This window comes from Artemia sp. Qi Xiang Cuo, chromosome 13 (genome assembly GCF_049724085.1).
Source record: "Artemia sp. Qi Xiang Cuo chromosome 13, ASM4972408v1, whole genome shotgun sequence".
NCBI lineage: Eukaryota > Metazoa > Arthropoda > Branchiopoda > Anostraca > Artemiidae > Artemia > Artemia sp. Qi Xiang Cuo.
Window position 1 is genome coordinate 23,190,845 of NC_142806.1, and position 22,987 is coordinate 23,213,831.

The 22,987-nt window shown below is 35.9% G+C and overlaps 1 protein-coding gene across 1 annotated transcript in view; it reads right to left on the bottom strand.

Annotated features, from left to right (window-relative positions):
• RpS3A (ribosomal protein S3A) overlaps positions 1 to 21,390 on the bottom strand; it is a 35,215-nt gene extending 13,825 nt beyond the window's left edge. The window contains exons 1-2 of the mRNA XM_089099354.1: positions 21,246 to 21,390; positions 200 to 303 (exon numbers count right to left, since the gene is read on the bottom strand). Coding sequence (XP_088955480.1) covers positions 200 to 303; positions 21,246 to 21,307 — 166 coding nt within the window. The 5' untranslated portion in view covers positions 21,308 to 21,390. The remainder of the gene's footprint in view (positions 1 to 199; positions 304 to 21,245) is intronic.
• Positions 21,391 to 22,987: the final 1,597 nt, after the last annotated feature.

Below are 22,987 nucleotides of genomic sequence, written 5' to 3' on the forward strand. Positions count from 1 at the left end.
GGTTAGTAGAAAAAAAGAAGGGAAATAACATAAAAAAGAATATTCTTGCTCCCTATTTTTGTATCAACAAAAACATATACTTGAATGAGGTTTCCTTCTTATATGATTGCCCAGCATCAAGGAAAAACAACAGCCATTTGCCATTTTGTGAACAGTATTCCTACATCAGATTACATTTAAAGCAAGAAAAGTAACTTACTTGTCCCTGCAGTTCGGTTGACTAAAGTTTTACCAATATCCCTATTGGTGAAAAGAGATGGGGCTTTCACATCATACCAGTCTTTACGAGTGAATGGATCAACACTAAAAAGAAAAAGCAGTTAAAACATTGGAATGTCTATATAATAGTAAAAAAAAAAAAAAAAAAAAAAAAAAAAAAAAAAAAAAAAAAAAACAACAAATCTAAAATTAATTTTTTTTTTTAGAAAACTTCCAAAATTTGTTTCCTGTTTTAAATTGAAAACATGACATAGTGCAAAATGTTCAAATGTCTAAAACGAAATTTAAAAGGAGCAAAATTAACTAAGTCTGTTTTGACTTGGATGCCTATGCTAAGTATTGGCAAATCTGTGAATTTTATCCATGTAAGACTATTCTTCATTACATAATGGCACACAAAAATTAGGAAGTTCATTCCAATAGAAATCCTCTGCAAATTTAATAAGTTTGGCCTCAAACAACACTTCATGTTTCAAGCATTCCCAGACTTCTAATATCCCCCTCCAGACACCAAATGCCAAACTTGCTAAGCCCTAAGCTTTTTCGTTGCACAAATTAGTTTATTTTCATAAGTAAATCACACTCATGAAACATCATAGGTACATTAATTTTAACATTTATATACAAGTTTTTTAAATCAAATTTTGCTTTAAGATACATTATTTTGAATATTTAGCTGCCAGATTACTACTTGAGTGTTAAGTAAGGCATTACTGAGCATCTGAATAGTAATAAACTGCTACTACCAAGCCACATGGTTTTTGTCATTGATAATTTGAAGAATCACAAATGTGTTTGAGCATATCACAGGACTTGTAAGGGATCCTCTCTTAGTATGATAATAATACACTTAGCCAAGGCATCTAATAAGGGACGCTGAAGACTGAAATCTAGGTTCTATATAAAAGACTTTGCAAAGATGCCTTAATTCCAATCATAAAATTTCTAACTAAGACAATTAATAATAGGGTGGTGTGAGCCAGGTGAAAAAAAAATAATACTTTTTTATATTATTTTTTCTCTCTGGTGATGCCACAGCAGTGCTAAACGCCAGAGAGAAACTCCAAAGAAAAATGTGGATAAAAGCATGTTATGTAGCCTAGACCTTGATGAAGATACTAGTGTACTAAATTGTGACAAATGGATGTGTTGCCGTTGCCTAAGTATAAGCAATAATGAGTATGTTCTACTAAACAAGATGGAAGATAAAAGTGGCTTGAAGTGGACTTGTCTTCTGTGCAAGGTATCTGCACCTGTACTTCCAGCTCCTGTCCAGCCTGCAGCCACCATTAAGGACATTACAAAGGTGATTTCCCAAACTATGTCCAGCTTGAAAGCAAGCCTGGTAAATACAATTGTACAATCTGAAAGCACGCTTAGGACAGAAGCACGCTATAAGAGACAAGGCAGACAATGTAGAGACAGCCCTATCATCTAAGTGCAGCGCTGCTGAAACTAAGCAAATTTTACAGGAAGAGGTGAGGGCTTTGAGTATGTATTTCCAGCAGTCACTTGAGACAGATGGTCATCAAACTGTTTGTGCTGAAAACAACATTGTTACTGATGGTATTAAAACATCAAACAATGATGCCAGTGCTCTCGAAAATTTCCTTTCAAGCAAGTACAGGATTGCATGTGGCCCTATTAGAAATGTCCAATGTCTAAATGTGCAGAGTGGAACAAGCAAATAACCAAACACTCCCCATCACTTTTATTTACAGTGTCTTCTTTCCAACTCAAGAAACAAATCCTGAAAGAATCATTTGATAGAAAAAAGGATGGCATGACTGCCATGACTGCTCAAAGCAGGACTGTGATAAATATTAACAGCTTTTGAACAGTTGAAGGAACAAAATGCAGCTGCTGAATAAAACCTTGCCATACATGATTTTAAGATTGTTACAAACAAACAGGCCACTGATAGGACAGACCCAAATGCAGGTGTAGAACTTCAAACTTCAGATTGTGTAGATATTCAGTATTACATCTCTTGAAGAACTTTCAACTGTAAATAGTGCACATTTAACTCAATTGGAAACAGAATTGGAACAGAATTGGAAAGTTTTTGGACTGCAAACTCCAAAAAGGATACACAAACATTTGCCTCACTACAGGACAATGTAGAAAACCTCAAATACCAGACAAACCCCTGAGAAAAAAAAGGCCAAAAAGAAGAGTAAGTACAGATTTTTCTGCTCTCATCACTAACATTGACCAGCTTACTAACAAACTAAACGAGCTGAAATCAGTCGTTTACTCAAAAAAATATGATCTGGTTGTACTGACTGAAGTCTGTCCAAAGTCATGGGCAGTGCGCTAGCACTACCTAAGCAAAGGACAATGTGTGCACAATGTGTTTTTTTTCTCCACCCAGGCACTTTGTATTGAAAGAGTTGTCGTAGAAACTTCGAAAAGGGCTCATTCGATTGGAAATTGGAGTGGCTAGTGCCTTTTTTAATAGTCAAAAGTGATTGGAGGGCAACTACCCCATCCCTCCCACGCCCACCATTCCCCCCAAATACATCCAATCAAAATTTTGAGATAGCCATTTTGTTCAGCATAGTTGATTTCCCGATAGAAAATATGTTTTTGAGGAGGACACTCCCCCACGTCCCTCAGGGCAAGGGTTTTAAGTTATGCCCTGGGGGCATATAAGGTTTTTTTTATAGACGGCGTTGTCGTAGAAACTTAAAAACAGGCTCATTCGATTGGAAATTCAAAGGGCTTGTGCCCTTTTTAATAGTCAAAGGCTATTGGAGGGCAACTAGCCCCCCCACGCCCCTGGGGGCATAGAAAGTTTTTATAGAACGCGTTGTCGTAGAAACTTCAAAAAGGGCTCATTTGATTAGAAATTGAAATGGCTAGTGCCCTTTTTAATAGTCGAAAGTTATTGGAAGGCAACTAACACCCCTGCCATGCCCACTATTTCCCCAAATACATCCAATCAAAATTTTGAGATAGTCCTTTTGTTCCATGCAGTTAAAGTTCAGGAAATTATACATTTGAGCAGGACACTCCCCCCACAGTCTTCAGAGCAAGAGTTATAAGTTATGCCCTGGGGGCATACATGTTTTTTTTTATTGAAATCTTTGTCGTAGAAACTTGAAAAAGGGCTCATTCGATTGGATATTCAAAGGTCTAGTGCCCTTTTTAATAGTTGAAAGAGATTTGAGGGCAAGAAGCCCCCCTCTCTCACCCACCTTTTCCCCAAACACATCCAACCAAAATTTTTAGATAGCCATTTTATTCAGTGTTTTTGATTTCCAGAGAGAAATTATGTTTTTGAGGAGGACATTCCCCCACAGCCCTCAGGGCAAGGGTTGTAAGTTATGCCCTGGGGGCATATAATGCTTTTACTGAACGCGTCGTCGTAGAAACTTCAAAAATGAGTCATTCAATTGGAAATTGAAATGGGTAGTACCCTTTTTAATAGTCGAAAGTGATTGGAAGGCAACTAACACCCCTTCCACGCCCTCCATTTCCCCAAACATATCCAATCAAAATTTCTTGATAGCCATTTTGTTCCACGGAGTTTAAAGTTCAGGAAATTATACCTTTGAGCAGGACACTCTCCCCACAGTCTTCAGGACAAGGGTTATAATTTATGCCCTGGGGGCATATAAGGTTTTTTATTGAAATGGGCAACTAACCCCCCTCTCACGCCCAGCATTTCCCCAAACTGATCCAATCAAAATTTTGAGATATCCATTTGTTCAACGTAGTCAAAAGTTCTGGAAATTAGGTCTTTTAGGACAAAAAACCCATCAGAGCTTTCAGTGCAAGGGTTGCAATTTTTGCCCTGGGGGTATATAAGGTTTATATAGAAAGTTGTTGTAGAAATTTCAAAAAGGGCTCTTTTGATTGGAAATTGAAATTAACCTTTTTAATAGTCGACGTGAGTGGAGAGTAATTAACCTCCCTCTCACGCCCTCCATTTCCCCAAACACATCCAATCAAAGCGTAGAGATAGCCATTTTGTTCAATGTAGTTGAAAATTCTGGAAATTATGTATTTAAGGATGACAAACCCCCGAGAGTCCCTAGGGTAAAGGTTGTAAGTTATGCCCAGGGGGCATATAAGGTTTTTAATGATAGAGTTGTTGTAAAAACTTCATAAGGGGCTCATTCAATTGGAAATTGAGAGAGATAGTGCCCTTTTTAATATTTGAAAGTGATTGGTAACTAACCCCTCTCTCATGCCCACCATTCCCCCAAACACATCCAATCAAAATTTTCAGATAGGCATTTTGTTCAACATAGTAGAAAATCCTGGAAATTAGGTCTGTGAGGATGACAACCCCCCACCCAGCCCTCAGGGCGAGGGCTGTAAGTTATCCCCTGGAGACATATAAGGTTTTTATTGAAAGCGTTGTCGTAGAAACTTCAAAAGGGCTCATTTGATTGGAATTTGAAAGGGCTAGTACCTTTTTTAATAGTTGAAAGTGATTGGAGAAAGACTAACGCCCCTCTCACGCCCACGATTTTCCCAGACACATCCAATCAAAATTTTGAGATAGCCATTTTGTGTAACATAGTTGAAAGTTCTGGAAATTAGGTCTTAGAGGATGACAACCACCCTCACAGCCCTTAGGGTAAGAGTTGCAATTTATGCCCTGGGGGCATATAAGGTGTTTATAGGAAGTGTTGTTGTAGAAACTCGAAAAAGGCTCATTCAATTGGAATTAGAAAGGCCTAGTGCCTTTTTTAACAGTCAAAAGTAATTCGAAGGCTTGACATTTTTATAGCAAAGATCGATGTGGATATAATGTATTATTTTGTTGTTGTTGTTTAGACCAGGGCACTTTGTATCAAAGGAGTTGTTGTAGAAACTTCGAAAAGGGCTCATTTGATTGAAAATAGAAAGGGCTGATGCCCTTTTTAATAGTCGAAAGTGATTGGAGGGAAACTAATCTCCCTCCCACGCCCACCCTCCCATTTGACTTTATGTTTAAAAACTAAATGTTGCCAGTAGATTAAATCAAAATGCACTGTGTTAATGCTAATTCCCAATAAGGCATCTCAGCAGTATCCCAAGAACAACTGAGGGTATTATCTTCAAACTTTTGGAACTGCTTCTGCTTTTAAAATTTAACGAAATCAAAATAGTGTAAGTGTATCCAAGCTATCAAAGAAAGTAAACAGATTTTTTTGCAAATGGTATCAAGTTTTCTATTTCTGGTCAACTGGAGGAGGTATGAAACTAAATTAAACACTACTATTTGTGTCCAGATTTTTAAGAGGGTGTATGTAGTTAAAAATTGCTGAAAATTTTTCTTGAGCATACAAATAGCAGGCCAAACTATAAATTCTTAAAAAAACAAAAAGATTTAAAGTATTATTATCTTTATCCCTGAAAAGACTATGTAAATATAAAACGAACTGAAATAAATTAAAAAACTTTTTCCACAAAATAAGTTTTTCAAAGAGAAGCAAAGAACTTCATCAAAACAAAAATGAGCAAAAATAAAATAATCTACCAAGCATTAAACTACCACAAATCAGCATCAATAAATGAATGAAACCCAAAAAGAACAGAAATTACAATAATTAACCGAGTCAAACTCAAAACAAGCAGGAATTAACAGAAGTTGGGCTCAAAACCCCTATGCCTTCTCAAGGCCAGAACATAATTTGCACTTTACTGAGAAAACTACAAATGAATGTGCATTGTCAGTTTAATATACATTTACTGATATTTAGTAGTCAAAATCTTATTATTTGATTTATTAAAGTTATAAAAGTAAAAACATTTATGTTGAACTTCAAGGAAGTTCAACCAGGAGTCCTGGTTGAACTTCCTTGAAGCAATGATATAAGGGATGTTTTAAAACATTTTTTTAAAAACCTATCAGTTTTAATGATTGAATTTTAATGTAAGTTTCTTTTATATTGTTTTTTATTCTCTTCATTTCTTATGCTGAGGACGACCTTGGATATAGGGTCGAAATAATCATTTAAAGTTGCATTCCTCTGTCTTGTATAAAAATTTCCCTGTTGTTCTACTTATTGTTTATGATGGAAAGGCAGTGTGGTCTTCGTTGCTATTTGCAATGGACTATCACCAGCTGCTCTTGGTCTGTCTTCCTGAGACTGTATACAGCTTTGTCAGGTCCATTCTGGATTTTGAACAGGAAGTTTGATGTGAGTAAAACAGTTTTTCTCTTACATTTGGTTATAATTACCTTGTTCTGTGGAATAAAATTTCACAAAATTTTGTAAAATAAACTACAATGCAGGTATATTTTAATTAAATATTTAACATGTAGGTGGTTAGGTATCTAACATAATGCATTCTGGGCAGCCTGGTTTCCATGATTCTTTGTTGTAGTTTCCATAATTTTGTCACTAAAGTATTATATATTCGTCAGATTTTGGTATATTTCATTATGATTTACCTCACTTCACTTCTTGAGTGTGTTCTAGATAATAAATACCAGATTAAGAAGAATTAGACTTTCAATTTATAATGGGAAAAAAACAGACCTCCATATGTAGTTGCAGTTTTTGGTAGTAGCAAGCACTGAATAAAAAAAGAAGAAGAAAAAACATGGACAGCTTCAGGTGTAACTTTCCTTTGTGTTGCTACCCCTAGGAAAAAGTATATTGCTAATGTTTGAATTTATATGGACAAAAAAGCATGCTTCAACAGGACAGCAATAACAAAATGTGATAGTACTCTACAGTTTCCTAGATATGAGGCAACCAGAAGAAATAAAAATCTTAGAAAACTAGTTTTCAGGTATGAATACACCCAAAATATGTGTAGTGGGTTAAAAATGTTTTTATTTTGATATCATTAGAAATTTAAAGGACACTAAAAGGAGGAAAAGGTGATAACTCCTACTCAATGGGGACTAGTGTGCAAGATTTACCAGTAAAATTTGAAACTTACTCTTACCAAATAAGTTACCAGTAACTTTGGTATGTTACCTCAGAATTGGTAAGTTTCAAATACTCATGAATTCAAAAGAAAGTATTCTCTCTTCTCTGACAGATTGATAAGAAAAAATATTGTTCTCGCATCTTTTTTATTTGCGTATTTCCTATTTCATTGACATGGGGAAAAAAATTATAAAAAAAAGCACTTTAGGCTTCAGATAGATAGATAGATAATTTATTCAGCCACTAGGCCATACACAAACATTACAATATAAGACAACAGCCAGCATACGCTTAAATAAATGGTATAACTACTAACAACAAACAAAAACCTGAAACCCATTATTTATATCTTTTTAAACTCTCTTTTATAAATCCAGTCACTTCTATAATCATCTCCTGGGATGAAGATTTAAGGATCCCAGGAAAAAACACTCCCCATCACCTATATACTTCAATCTCAAATCTGAAAGCCCCTGGCACACCCTCAAAAAATGGAGCAAAATTTTCTCCCTCCATACCACATAAAGAGCAAGTATAACATGATCTTGGGCCTTGAGCATTTCTTTCAAATACTTTTAATCTAGTTTTTAAGGGCAAACCATTTGCTCTGACCTGGAACCACAGATGCAAGTTTTCTGGTGGCAAATTCAGCTTAAAATAATATTCTAGTCCAAAAGACTCTTTTATCTTAGAATGCTGGCGCAAGGTTTCAGATTTTCAAATCTGTTCATGCCAGAGTTGGATCTCTTGATCTTCCTTAACATGTTTTAGCATTTCCAATAAATTTCCTCTGGATTGCCTGTTGGATCAAGACCTTCATTCTAAGACCTTCAATACAATGCAACCTCGGATCCCCTTTTTTAAATAACAGTAAAATTAAAAATGTCTTCCATCCTAAAACACAAATTCTTGATGAAAGTACACTATTAAACAGCAGCATAAAAATTGACATAAATAAACTGGGAAACTTTTTATATAAACGAGTGCAAAATGTTCTGTCCAGCTATATTTGGATCTGGGATTCCCTCTGGTGCTTTTCCTTGTCTTTGGTTTACCCTTCTCCAAAATTCTTTCCATATTACTCTCCAATTAAAAACAGCTCATTTGCTCAATTGTTTGCTTACGTGTGTTGATCTCTTTTCTTTACTTTTATTAATCTCTTATGGCATCTCCTAACCTTGCAATACCTAACCAATAGTGTTGCTTTCTCAACCTCATTTCTAGCTTGCTTTACCTAATTTAGGGCCTCTGCTAACAAATTTTTACTACTTAAACAATCAAGGTCATAAAAACTTTCACTAACTGGTTTTAATGAACAATACTGGCACTGATATCTCTAGTAATAATGTATTAAAATTAGCTTCTAATTCATCATCAGAATCACTACTTAACCTTAGCTGCTCTAGTCTCCAACAAACCTGCTCTTTCCTAAATATAGCACTTAATGCATTCTGCTTGCTCTGACGCCACTCTCTCTTTAGCTACCTACTTGGTGAAGTATACATAAACTGAAAGAACTATATTCATAAACTCTACACTCAAGGCCTAAGTGTAACTTAATTGGTAGGAGGTCAGACAACTGAATATTCAAAACTTCAACATTCAGTGATTCCAAATCCAAACAAAGGTCAACAAAAAGATAATCAAAAATACTAGGCCTCAGACCCAAAATGCAAGTATAATCACCCTTGACTTATCCACCCCAAACCTATTTCCAATCCCAACTCCAACCTCCAAACAAAGTGCCAGGAGTTTTCTACCCCAAGCATTAACTTTCCTTTTATCATCCATGCTCTTTCTTGGGATTCTATACATATGAGGAACAACATCATAAACAGCCGGTAAATCAACAATAGGCAGCTCAACCAAATCATCTGCATAAGCATCAAGTCTCCTAACAGCAATATTTTATGGGACATAAATTTACTACAAAAAAGTGTAGCTTCTTTTCCTAATATAGAGCATGTATCCTCTGCAGTATATGAGCTAGATAGTAGTAGGACATAAGCTGCACAAACCCACAACTTCAGACCTGAGTGACATACCAATCTAATCCAAACAAGATTTTCTGATTCACCTTTCACCTTATTAAAAGACAAAAAAGAATTATTCTTTAAAAGCACTAAGATACCACCATAATGCCAGGAGTTCCTTGACACAGAACGGGCAACATATTTGGTTATGAAACTACAAAAAGATGGCACTTCATCACCACTGTGCCACGACTCTACTAACACAACAAAATCAAATTTTGTTATTTCAAGTTCCAGTTCACTTTTTTTATTCCTTAGTCCTTGAACATTCCAAGACACAAACTTGACCACGTTATCTTGCATATGGCCTGCATACCTCTAATTTGTGTTTATACTTTGATCAGCTGCAAGATTGAATGGTGTCTCTGGAGGAATTCTCTGTGATTCACTGAAATCCATCCTGTAGTACTCTTTACCTGTGTTATATGTTGATCTTCCTATATTACCATGGTACAGAGTACCACCACTAGTATCACTTCTTCCCCAGCCACCACAAACATTTTTTGGATGATTCCTCAGAAGATCATCAGGACTGATTATTTCTGCAATCCTATGCACTCTTGGTTGCTAGGGCATAGCTTGCACATCCACAACTGTACCAGTATTGCTGTTTTCACTGCTGGAATTTTCTCCCCCCAAACTTTCAAAGTAGGGCTGATTTACTGCAACAGATAGCGAGGGTGGTGCCGCTCTACTAGGAGCTTGACCAACACTAGCATTTTTAGCCTGAGAAGCCTGGTTTATGATGCTATCTAAAACTTTTCCAACTGCCAAATCATACATAAATGTTTGCCCTTCAATGAACAACTTGGTGCCTCTGAGGTTAGCATTTCTTCCTTCTGCTTCAGCCCTATCAAACAATGGCCTTAAATGCCTACTGGCTTCCCTTTGCGCGTAGGTATAATCGGGAGCAACTTTAACTCCAAACATCCTCAAAGGTCCATTATTATGTAAGATATAATTGTGCAATTCTACCACAATAAACTTGATTACCAGATAATTCTTTGAGATAATAAGAGATAAGCAAGAGCTCCTGCAGCTGCTCCTTCTTATCTGATGCATCTTCAAATGCTATGTCTGGCAGATCATCTTCCACCAAACTATCTCCACTATCATGTTGTAGTGAACTATTGATACAAAGACATGATGGCAGTGTGAAAATCCCTTCCAGCCTTTCACAACAATTTCCAGGCATTTTTGAAGCTGCATGGCAATGCTCAGTTTTTGGCTATTAAGTGACTGATGGATCATTAAAATTTTGTTTGCTGTTTCATTCTTGATGTGGTTTCTATGGTGGGTATGTATTAGTCCATAATCTGGCCAGAGTCCATTGCAAGAGGTTTCGGTAACACAAACTATTGAGATTTTTACAGCCACTCCCATAACAACCAAAAAAAAAAAAAAAAAAAAAAAGAAGAAGAAAAACTCCCACAAGCTTCCAATTTTACAGCTTTTGCAATCTCAAAGTACAATGATTTGGAAAATGGGTCAGTTTTGGAGATGTAGCTACAGAGTTCTCTTTTCAAGATTCCAACAAAGTCAGCTTCAGATCTTTTGTTAAATGAATCACCATCCTTCCAAAATTAGTAAGCTCATTGATACAACTTACTGCATCCATAAACACATCCTGTGTCAGTGAGTTTGCACAAAAAGCAGATCAAGTAAAGTAGCTGCAGCCAGGGTGGGATCATATGCAAATATCCTCCTATTTCCTACATACTTGTGGATTTTCTTTCCTCAGACTTTTAGACTAGCAAAAACAGTACAGTCTCCTGGAAATGCTACTGTAGCAAATTGAAGTATGGGATGACACACTAATCAGCTTTATCTTCTTCAAAGAAATGGCAACCAAGTGAAATTGGCTTCAAGAATTTCAGACAGGTTGTTAATTGATCCAGTTTCACATCATCAAAAAACACTTTTCTGATATCCTGAATGCTATCATTTGTATCACACCTTCTATCAATTGACACAGACTGTAAAGGTTCCCACATCTCTTTCATGAAGCACATTGATTGGTAGATAGATCCCCAGCAAGCTTTGATAGGTAGTTCTGGGCTGATAGTTTTGTCAAGAACTGCAATCTGCTTTTTGTTAAGGACAACTTGAGCCTTGCAACAAGACCTGACAAACGTAATGACCTTAAATATATTTTTGACACACTGGTCTAAGCTTTTCATAGTTCTTGGACAAATAGATTCAAAATGTGAGCAATGCACCCAATGGTTCGAAGGTGGGGATATTTTTGCTTCAATAACAAGGTAGCAAGTTTATTTAGCCTAGGATTATCAAGGCAAATGGCACCAATCCTTATTGTTGAATTCCTGTCTCCAGTCATAGCAGGGCACCAAACTTTAGCAACTTGCTCCAGTTCATCAGCTACAAACAGTGCAGTGTGCTGCTTGTTGCAAGTTTCTACTGATTCAAGGAAGAACTTTGTCAGTGAAAACAACATAGTTAACAATGGGTTCCTATCTAATTTTTGTCCATCCATCAAAACAAAGACTATTGGCTGTTTTGCAGTTCTGAATTTCCTGTATAATGTCAAGCATGCTTTCAACAAAGCATTCATCCAGGTACTTGATTCACACTTTGTGATATGAAATTTCCCTCATAGCTGGATTTGTAGCCTTATTGACAGCAAAAAATTTTCATTTTTGACCACAGCAAATGGTGTATTACCTTAAAATGGAGCTAGGCACAATCTAAGGATTTCGTCTTGTAGAGCTCCAGAATGATGACTGGTTGTATGCAGGGTTCACTGGTGACCCAGGTGCTGTTCCATCTTCAGTAGCATCCCAATTAAGTTTACACTCTCTAGAGGACCAGTCAGCATCTAGCCTTCATTTAAAAACATCAATGGATTCAGCAGGAACTGTTTCATTAGATAGTTTGTTCCAACTGTTGACACTACATGCTGAAAAGAATTGAGTATGGACTACAGATATTGTAGACTGCTTGAATAGTTTCAGGTGATGACCTCTAGTTCTTGAATTGGTACCAACAGTAAGGAATAATGCTGGGAAAATATCAGGCCTCATTAACTTAAAGGCTAAAACGGCATCCCCTCTATTTCTCCTGTGAACAAATGTAGGGAGATTCAGCTTTGATAGTCTTAGAGGGTAGGAAAGATCTTGCATCCCAGATATCACTTTAGTAGCATGTCTCCGCACATCTTCAATAACCTTTATGTCTTTTTTAAAATATGGAGAGGCAAGAGACATTCCAACTTCAAGCTTATGACACACAAGTCCCTTATAAAGAAGACTGATGACTTTAGAGGAACAAGTGGTAATAGTACAATTAATCAGTCCCAAGGTCAAACTAGCCCAAGCAGCAGACCTCTTAGTATGATTGCTGAATTTTAGTTCATTGTCAATAGTGACACCAAGATCTATGCAGGGGGGGAATGTGTGCAAACCCCCCTTACCACTGTGTGCAGTGGCAAGGAATCAGTTAGCCAAAGTGAATGATATGGCATTGAATTCAAGAAACCAGGCCTGAGCCCATTGACCCATCAGTTTAAGATTATTTTGTAGCAGGGCATGATCTTCACAGGACAAAGCTGGTCCAAGAAGCTTCAGGTCATCTTCATAAAGAGTTGATTTACTCCTGATTATGGAAGGAGCATCATTGATGAAGATATTAAATAGTGTAGGACCCAAGACACTTCCCTGACAAACTCCACTCAGAACACGTGTTGAGGAAGAAATTAATACAATTACCAGTCACCAAATAACTAAACACATTGATTTTGCAAATAAAGAAAATCAAAGATCCAGAACAGGGATTTATCTTAAGCTTTACTGCATGTAATTTAATTTCAAGTGATTTGCAACACACTTTGTCCAAAGCTTTAGAAAAGCGAAGCAGAATCATTTCAGCAGGAATCCTAATATCAAGCAACTTGGTGATGTGATCATATGATTAAAAGAGATTGGTGTCAACAGATCTTCCAGAACAAAAGCCATGTTGTGAACTGAGTTAAACATTATTTGCTTCAAGGTGTTTAACAACTGCTGATGTCATGCTGATGGGTTGATAATTTTCAGCAAGGTCCTTTATACCTTTTTTTAAAAATAGGAATGATATGTGCAGTTTTCCAGTCCTGAGGTAGTCTAGAAAGATTTAAAGATAAATTGAACAGCAGGGAAAGAGGTTGACACAAAACTGTACAACATTCATGTAGGATATGTGGGTGAATGCTGTCTGGACTGGCAGATTTATTCAGTTTGAAGGATGTAAGTTTCTTTAGAACCAAAGTATCTGTGTAATCAGAATTGGTTCCATCTTATGTGATACATCATATAAAGGAGATGTAGGATATACAAAACTGGAGTTAGATGAAAAACAGAAGAGATTGGATAAAAATTTTAACTTTCAGCTCAAGATCAGCAACTGATTTACTATAGTACAGGATATCTGGTATTGTGTGTCTAGAGCAATATTTTGAGTGGCATAATGCCAGAAAGATTTAGGGTTATCCTTAACTTCCTCAGCCAGTTTTTCCTCAAACCTCCTCTTCAACTCCTTTATTTGGTTTGTTGTTTGATTACAAAAGGATTTGAAGACTAGATAATTTTCTGTGGTCTTATTTTTTCTATAACAATTCCATGCTCTGTGTGTTTTCTATTGATTAGCTTGCTGACTTTAGTAGTTAAAAAGGTAAACCTTTTGCCTGAAAAATTCTGCTGCATGACTTAAACATTTAGAATTTCCATTTTTACATTTGACCAACTCTCTTCAATATTATCAATAATAATCTTTTTCCAGTTGACTTAGGCAAGTTTTTCAGGGACTATTTTGTAGTTTACATATTCTTGTTGCTTAAGAGGAAGGTTGTTTGGTAGGCAGATATAACTCTGAAACAATCCCTACATGGTCACTATTACCAACAGGTTATTGCATTCTTAATATGAAGGTCAGGGTTAATGAGAATAACCTGATCAAGAGTGTTGGGGACTTGACCTTCCCTGAAACAAGTTGGTTGTGAGATTATTTGACAGAGGGAATTATCAGAGAGGGCAGACAAAAAAGGAGAATATCTATTACAAAAATCAGATCCATCAATCCATTGGAATTCAGGAAGGTTAAACTAACCTGACAAGTATGTGTCCAATAAGAGAGTCATTCATACTCCTGCCATTTACCCGTACCCCAGCCATTTAAACATTTGCCTCTCAATTACTTGGACTATCTGTCTTGGCTTTTCTCTGTCTACAATTACCCAGCCCAGTCTTGATGCAACCTATTGCAAAATACTTGATAACTTCAATTCAAAATCAACGGACCATAGACCATAAACAAAAAGACCATAGCTGGCAAATTTGGACATCACATGTGACAACACGGCAGCCAAATTAGATTCTGAGTCCAAAACACATGGAGCACTGGGGCTTCTATTAACAACACCCACTACAATTGAAATTATTTAATCGTGTATTTTAATCCACACAGACTCAATTCCATCTGTATTCAAAGAATTGAATGAGACTAACATTTAGTCCATCTCTTATATAAAGGCACACTCCTCTGTGGCAAAGTGGAGAATTCAGATTAGAAAATAGTTGGTAACCATTGATTTTGATTTCATCAGGAAATAAGACTGACAAGGTATTTTCTGGTGTAACTTCTGTAATTGCTGCAATGTCCACTCCTTCAGATTTCATACAAAAGGAAAGTTCAGAAAGCTTATTATGGAGGCTATAAACATTGGAGCTAAGGAGCCTCATTCCCTGAGAGGATGCAGGAGCTAAAGGATTGGTAAGGTTGTTGGACACAGCACTATGAAATGACAAAGAAGAGACATCAGGTAAGCAAGTTGTTGCTGAAGAAACAAGAGAAATATCAGCAGCAAACAGGGAAATAGTATTATTATGTTAACTACTAGAGAAGAGAAGAGGAGGGGGTGGCTACCAGATGGTTGATGGCTATTTGAGTCATTTTACTTGGGCTGGGAGGGCACCAATGTCAACACCATAATTGCATAACAGATAATCCTACAGTAAAACTGCGTCATCAGTCTGGGTAGGGATACCATATGCAACAATGTTAAGACATCTTTCAAAACGCTGGGGCTCTGAATGGGCTATCTGACAAACTATCAGTTTCAGTTAATTGGGCTACTGGATGTTGAGACAATTTAGAAGACACTGTAGAAACCACTGGGTCCTGAATGGTTGAAACCAAGCAAACTGATTGTAGTGAATTTTCAATATGTGAATTGATATTGCAAACCCTGTTTGCAATATCACTAACCTGGGCAGAAATGTCACTTTTAATGTCAGTTCTCAGTTGGAAAACTGTTTGGGTCAACTGACTAGTGGTGGCAAACCCCTTCTTAAGATCTTCCCTGAAAGATTTCAAGGAATTTTCCATAACTGATGCTAGTCTATTTATCATAGCTTGCTCACTAGAGGGGGAGGAGGAGGGTTAACTTTGCAGGTTGGATATGACCAGGAACAAGTAAGGGATTGCAGCACCTTCCTTAATAATTTATATTCTCCAAAAGACAGGTCCAGACATTCACCACAGATCCACTTCTCATAAATATCACACTCTATGGCAGAGGACCCCTCATCCAATTCTGTAAAACAGGTAGCACATCTATCATGACCTTTAATTGGGCTTACGTGTTTTTGCTTAGCCTTGCTGGACATTATATATTCAACTAACTCAGCAAATGAAACTGTTCAAAATATAAAAACAACAAACCTTAGCCAGTTGTCAACAAATTGGTTTATTATGTAGACTCAATTTGGTAGGCAATTTGAATATAACCTATTTTTGTTATTTTGTTTATATAAACAATGATGATTATGGTGTCACTACAAATCACATGCTGAAGAAGAAAAACCTGTTCAGAGCACTCCCTATCCAGTTTAAACTAGCTTGAGGAGCTCTAGGTAATAGATGGCAAGACTGGATGTAACTGAAGTACCCTAAATCTGGGGAATGGTTAGACATTTTGTTTTCCAGTCAATCTTTTGATAGATTACTTTTCTGAACAATTTGGTATATAGGAGTTTATTATTTATGCACTGGATCTCTATTTTATTATATGCACATTTTGTTCATGCATAAAATGCATGAACCCAAGCTTTGTTGCAGACTTCCTGTTGTTCTATGGTCACTTTTTGGATACACATAAGTTTGGTTTGCTCCACTTTTTTCTGGCTCAAATCCATGCAATACACTGTGCAATTTATTTGAAACCACATGGTATAACCCATCATATAATCTTACCTTTAAGAAAAAATTGCAATAATTTTACATTCATAAAACCCTATATACCAAACCTTCCTTGTTGATACCATAATTGCAGTCTTATAGAAGTAAAACTTAAATAATAAAAACAACAAAAAAGAAAACTTTTCTAGACTACCTTGCACCAAGCAAAATAAAAGCTGGTAACAATAGCATTTTAACGAATCAAACATCCAATGTGCGTTTTTCTTTACCCAATACTAAAAAATACAATAAATAATGAAAGGTGTTTGATAAACATATGCAGTGATGGATGGATAGAGAGCATGGAAAACAACTAAATACATTGAGGCAGACTTGGCTAAGATCATAAAATAAGATAAAAAGTCAAAACATTGACAAAAGCCAGCAAAAGTATCCATTTGAAAACCAAGATTCCAAAGAAAAGATTCAATTTGATTTTGTGGAAACCTCCTTATAATGATGCTTCATCCAGAAACAATTAAGAATCTAGTAGGACGATGGGAAAGATTTATGTTTGGGCACTAGTTGCTGCTGTGTCACCATTGCAATGCTAGATTAGAAGAGATTGGATGGGAATTTTTGTATTAATAGGCCTATACTACCCACATTATAGCATCCTATCGCTAGCAAGTGCGATTTAAGGTAATTTAAGGTAAGGTAATATATAATTCACTGATAATCTATTCTATAGTTAAAGATAGCCAGTCAAAAGTCAAAAACTCACCAAATAAAATTGACCTCTGTTATGAACATCTTATTTATTAAGACTGACTGACTAATTGCATATCCCCCCTATTTTTACTCAGGCAGAAAATGACAAAGGGGTAGCCTGACAGAGCAATATCAGCATAAGCTCAAAGGGGTATGACTCATGCATTGAATCTGATGATGGAAATTCTTGTACAATAGATTTTAGCAAAGTGGCAGCTCTCTTAGGGATGGGCTTGTTTCAACTGAGAGCATTTTTGTTCATGAAAAATGTAAACTTACCAGTAAGTTTGACCTAAAACTTTACCATTACTGGGTAAGTTACCAAGTGGTAATTTATGTCTTGTACACTATTAGGGACAAAGCTGTAGTAAAATTGTTCATATTATTTATAATAATATCAAAACAGAGTTTCTCCTAGCTATTGATATCTTAACCACTTGCTTTAATACAGAAAAAAGCAAATTAAAATCCTCTTAAAGTCACTTGCCAGCTAAAAGAAGTTCAATATTTTGATGCTTTGTGTAGATCAGCAGGATAAATATTGCTCTGTTCTAAAGGAAATACTATAAAATTCTACTACTTTAGAACAATACAAAACATGATAAATTTTGAGTTTTTTCTATTATTTAACAACATAGTGAATGAACATACCATTGGATGCATTAGTTTTCTGTTCTATCCAGATATGCTAACTGCTTCATTTGAAAATTTTACTTTTAGCCATGGACCTTTAATTTGACAACTTGCTCCTTGTTAGAAAATGGTTTCTAATGTAAACTTTAGGAGAAAGATATGTAAACATTAAACTCCTAAAAAATAGTTTTCAGGGGTTTATAGCGTTTCCTTCAGAACAGAAGTTATAGTTCTAGTTGAGGGGCTTCTTACTATCTTGGAAAATAGCTGAGTTAAGTGAATGAAACTTTCATGATGAATCAAGGGCCTAAAATATACCTGGCAAGGTGTTATCAATCTACTACCCCCACTCTATTCCAATTAACATCTGAATAGCAGATGTCATGAAAGGCAGGGTAAATTTCTACTTTAGATATCTTTGAAAGGGGTTAGGTTAGGAAAATAAAACTTTCAGGGATGGGTCTACAGGCTAAAGTATGCCACAGGGAGGAATTTTGAAGCAATTACCTCCAAATCCTTCTCTCTCTAGAGTGCTGAAATTAACTTACATGATAGGTCCTATACCTATTGAAATTTTGGCATAACAACATTTTACCTTAATTTTCAGTTATCACTTTCTTTTTCTCTGGTTTTAGTTCTGAAAGTGCAATTCCTGTCATTTCAGTAGAATTTTTAAGCAATATCAATGTCTTTTTTCCAAATTTGGGAAATGTATTTGCTTATCTTTAAAACCTTATAAATTAGGATTGAGCAAAGCTGTGAAGCTGAAAACAATTTTGTTGTACTTCATTTAAGCAGAAGATCTAATTTGCAAGATTTCACTTTTACAAGACACAGATTTTTTAAAGGTCATCAAAGGTCAGGAACATCTAGAGGGAGAGGGAGCAGAAGTAGGTACTTCAAAATACCTTGCCATAATGTACTTTAGCCAGTAGACCTATCCCAGACAGTTTCATTTTCCTAACCCCTTTGCAAGATAGCCAGAAGTAGCTAAAGTAGAATTTTACCCAAGGCAGAAGAACAACCAGCCATGGTGCCAGTAGAAGTATATGTGGTAAATATCTACCAAATCATATTATTGACTTATGCATAAAGTGAATATACCACTTGATGTCTTTTTTTATGCTGATTAGGAATATAACAATCATTTCTTTCAGAAATGAATTTCAGCCCCCCTATATATGCCAATTCAGGGTATATATTTCTACATTAGGGGGGGGGGGGAGCAAATTTTGTTTCTGATGTAAATGGGAGGTAAGTTTAAACTTTACCCCTACCCCCCCTAATGTAGAAATATATACCCTGAATTGGCATATATATAGCGGGGGGGGGCTGAAATTCATTTCCGATAGAAATGATTATTATATTTGTAATCAGCATAAAAAAGGCATCAAGTGGTATATTCACTTTATGCGTAAGTCCATAATATGATTTGGTAGATATTTACCGCACAAGTTTCTACCTTATACTCTATCTTCAGGGCCTAGAAGATTGCATAAATAGATGATATGCCTATACTTAATTTAGCACAATCTTAAGACATATCAAGACATCTTGTCCTGTATCTGAGGAATAGATTAATCTTTAAAACCTTGCAGATCAGAATTCAGCAAAGGTATAAGGCTCACAACACTTTCCTCTTTGTCCCATATGAGTGGTACACCTGTTTCTCAAAGTTTTATTTTTCATAACCCAAAGACTATAAATCATGACAGTGAAGTCTTTTGGAGAGGGAAAGGTGTGGAGTTATGCTTCTCAAAATACCTTCCCAAGGGACATCCACCACATGGCTAATATGGGAGTAAAGTTCATTTGTGATGCAAATGAATGTTATGTTTAGATTCAGGATGCAATTCTGGGTATATCTTTGCACATTAGGGGGGTGAGGGTATATATTGTGAATACATAGGTTCTAAATAATTCATGAATTTCTTAAAAAAACTGGAAAAACAAAGATAGAAGTGAAGATTAAGGCTCTCCCCCTACTATATGTGGTAACTAGGCCTAGGATTATTCTGCATAGGCTATTATCAAGCAAGAAATGTTTTCTTAATGTTTCCTTATGTCCAGCTGGACTCCTAGGCTTAAAATACAGGTTGGTTGGTTGGCTAATTCAAAGACTTGTGTAGGGTAAGACACCCAGTAGTCAGACACTTTAATCACTTTGAAAACTTTTTGACATTTAAACTACTCTAATTACTGTATTATACCACCTAGAAACTTAATTTTTATATCAAAAAATTTCTGAAGAATTTCTAAACAAGTAGGTTACTAATTCAAATAGTTTCACTTGTATAGCACCTTCTATTTTTGAATTTACTAACAAGTGACAATTCTGCCTTAACTTGGACATACAAACAGCTCATTGTAAATTGGTTATTAAAATAGTATAAAAGATTCTGTCTGAAAATAGGCAGGTGGCCAACTACTGGGTGTCTTACCCTATATATACACTGACAAATTAGCCATCTGGTGGTATCCCTTCCCAAGGGAACATTGAGGCTGTAGAATCAGCTAAAGTTATACAAAATCATATTACTGAGTAAGGACTAAAGTGAATACACCATTTGATGCCTTTTTTTTTTATAAAGATTACAAATAGGCTATAATAAGCATTTCTGTCAGAAATGAATTTCAGACCCCCCCCCCCTTATATATGCCAATTCAGGTAGGTGGTCAATATCTACAAAATCATATTATTGAGATAGGAATAAAGTGAATACACCATTTGATGCCTTTTTTTATGCCAATTATGAATATAATAAGCATTTCTATCAGAAATGAATTTCAGCCCCCCCCTATATAGGCTTTACCAAACCAAACCCACCCCTGAATTGGCCTATATAGGGGGGGGGGGCTGAAACTCATCTCTGATAGAAATGCTTATTATATTCGTAATCAGCTTAAAAATAGGCATTGAATGGTGTATTCACTTTTGTCGCTAACTCAATAATATGATTTCGTAGATATTGACCAGTTAGGTATAGGCTAGCCTATATAGGGGGGGGGGGGCTGAAATTCAATTCTGATAAAAATACTTATTATATTTTTAAACACCATAAAAAAAGGCATCAAATGGTGTATTCACTTTAGTCCTAACTCAATAATATGATTTTGTTGAATATAACCATATTCACTTTAGTTCTAACTCAATAATATGATTTCGTATAACTTTACCTAGAATCATTCCTGAGCTTCATTAACTTTATTGACCTTTTTTCAAGATAGACAAAAGTATCTCATCTAAAGTTTTACCAAATAAGCAAAATTTAATTTTGGAAATTTACACCTAGTCTATCTGCTCAACTATTGACACAACAAACCCTGATTTATTTTAAATAGGTTAAAGCTAATTTCATTACTTCCTGGTTCATGCCTAATTGTCTAGAGCAACAAAATAAGCCTTATCTTTGGTAGTAAGAAGATATAGGCTATCTATTAACAAACCGATAGGTACATTGATTTAGAGAATCAGTTATCCTTTTCCATCGTCATTAAGACAATGCTGATATGGAGAAAATCCTTCGATATAACTTACATTTTCTTTTTCAATCCTTTTTTACCAGATTTGGCCAGTCCCTTATTTTTTCCTACAGCCATGATTCAGAAATTTGGAAGAATTTCTTTAGTATTTTATTATGATAGTGATGAAGATACGTTTTCGTAAATAATTTTGAAGTGGACCAGCGTTGCGCAGCGAAATAATTCAGTAGATTTTTCAAAAGACTTTAAATAACGAAAATAGATCACTAAAATCATAATTTAGCTGCTTCAATATTGGTGCCGCCTGCACCAATACCCAACCTTACATATAAACAACGGGAAACTTATATACCGTAAAGCACTTGCCCCTGGTGTTGTGGGGGTTTTTGTCATCCCTGGAGGCATAGTTATTTGGCTTTTTGACCATTCTGCTCCAAAATGTTGGTAAATAAATAAATGATAATCTGATAAATGAAGTATTTAAAATCAATGAATGAACGGAGGAAGTGAAAAATTACCTATGTTCAGGAATAATTGAAAGAATAACTAATGAATAAGATTAACTCCAGATTTGAGAACAATTATAGTAATTGAAAACTTATTTCATTTATGACTTTCATAGCTATTCCTTTATTATAGTTGATGTAGGACAAACGTAAGTTAGTTTTTAATTATATCATTGGCTCCAAATTTTATTACTGAACATTATGTCAAATTAGTCCGTAATAACAAACCAAGGATTATTTCTCTCTTAAAAATAAATATCGGGGAAATTATTTTGTAACAAGAAAACATTTTTGGGGAAAGGCTTTAATTACATACTATAAAGGGTATGGGTTCGACCAAACATAACCTTGTTTTAGCCCCCCCCCCCTCAAAGATAAAGAAATTTTGTCCAGCTTTTTATTCTATAAATACAATTTGTGAAAACATCTGTAACAAGCGAAATTGGTATATCTAGCTTGCGTGTGCTAATAAACTATTTATAGCAAAATGGTAAATGTGTTACAATTATCTGAAATTTTTGAAGGGTGTAGGGGGGGGATGCTGGTTAAATTTATACGACTATTCTTTCCACTAAAACCGTATATGCCGCTGGATATAACTTACAACCCAGGCCCAATGGATCTTGGAGGTTGGAGATTTTGTCAACCCTGGAGGCATTGTTATATGAACCTTGGACTATTTTAAAAAAAATGGCTATCTCAAAATTTTGATCGGATACATTTGAGGAAAAGAAGGTGTAGTTGGCTCTTTGCCCTCTGATCACTTATAACTCGTAAAAAGAAACTAGAACTTTCGATTTCGAATCAAATGAGCCTCCTCAAAAGAATATACGATCACCCCTTCCATAAGAATCTTATATGACACCGGGGCATAACTTATAATCCTTGTCCCCAGGCTTTGAGGGGCTTTGTCAACCACACAGACGATGATATATCAGACACGAACTATTTTGAACAAAATGACTATCTAAACTTTATGATAGGATGCATTGAAATAAAAAAGGCATGGGGGGCTAGATGCCCTCCGATTACTTTTGACTTTTAAAAATGGAACCGAAACTTTCAATTTCCAATCCAGTGAGCCAATTCGGGGAAAGAAGGCGTGGGGGGGGGGGGGGGGTAGGTGCCCTCTGATCACTTTTTAATCTTATAAAGAGAACTTGAACTTTCAATTTGCAATCAAAGGAGCCCTCTCCGAAGTTTATGCGACACCCTTTTCATAAGAACCCTTTATACCCCCGGGGCATAACTTTCAACACGTGCCCGGGTTTTGGTGGTTTTGTTGAAGCCG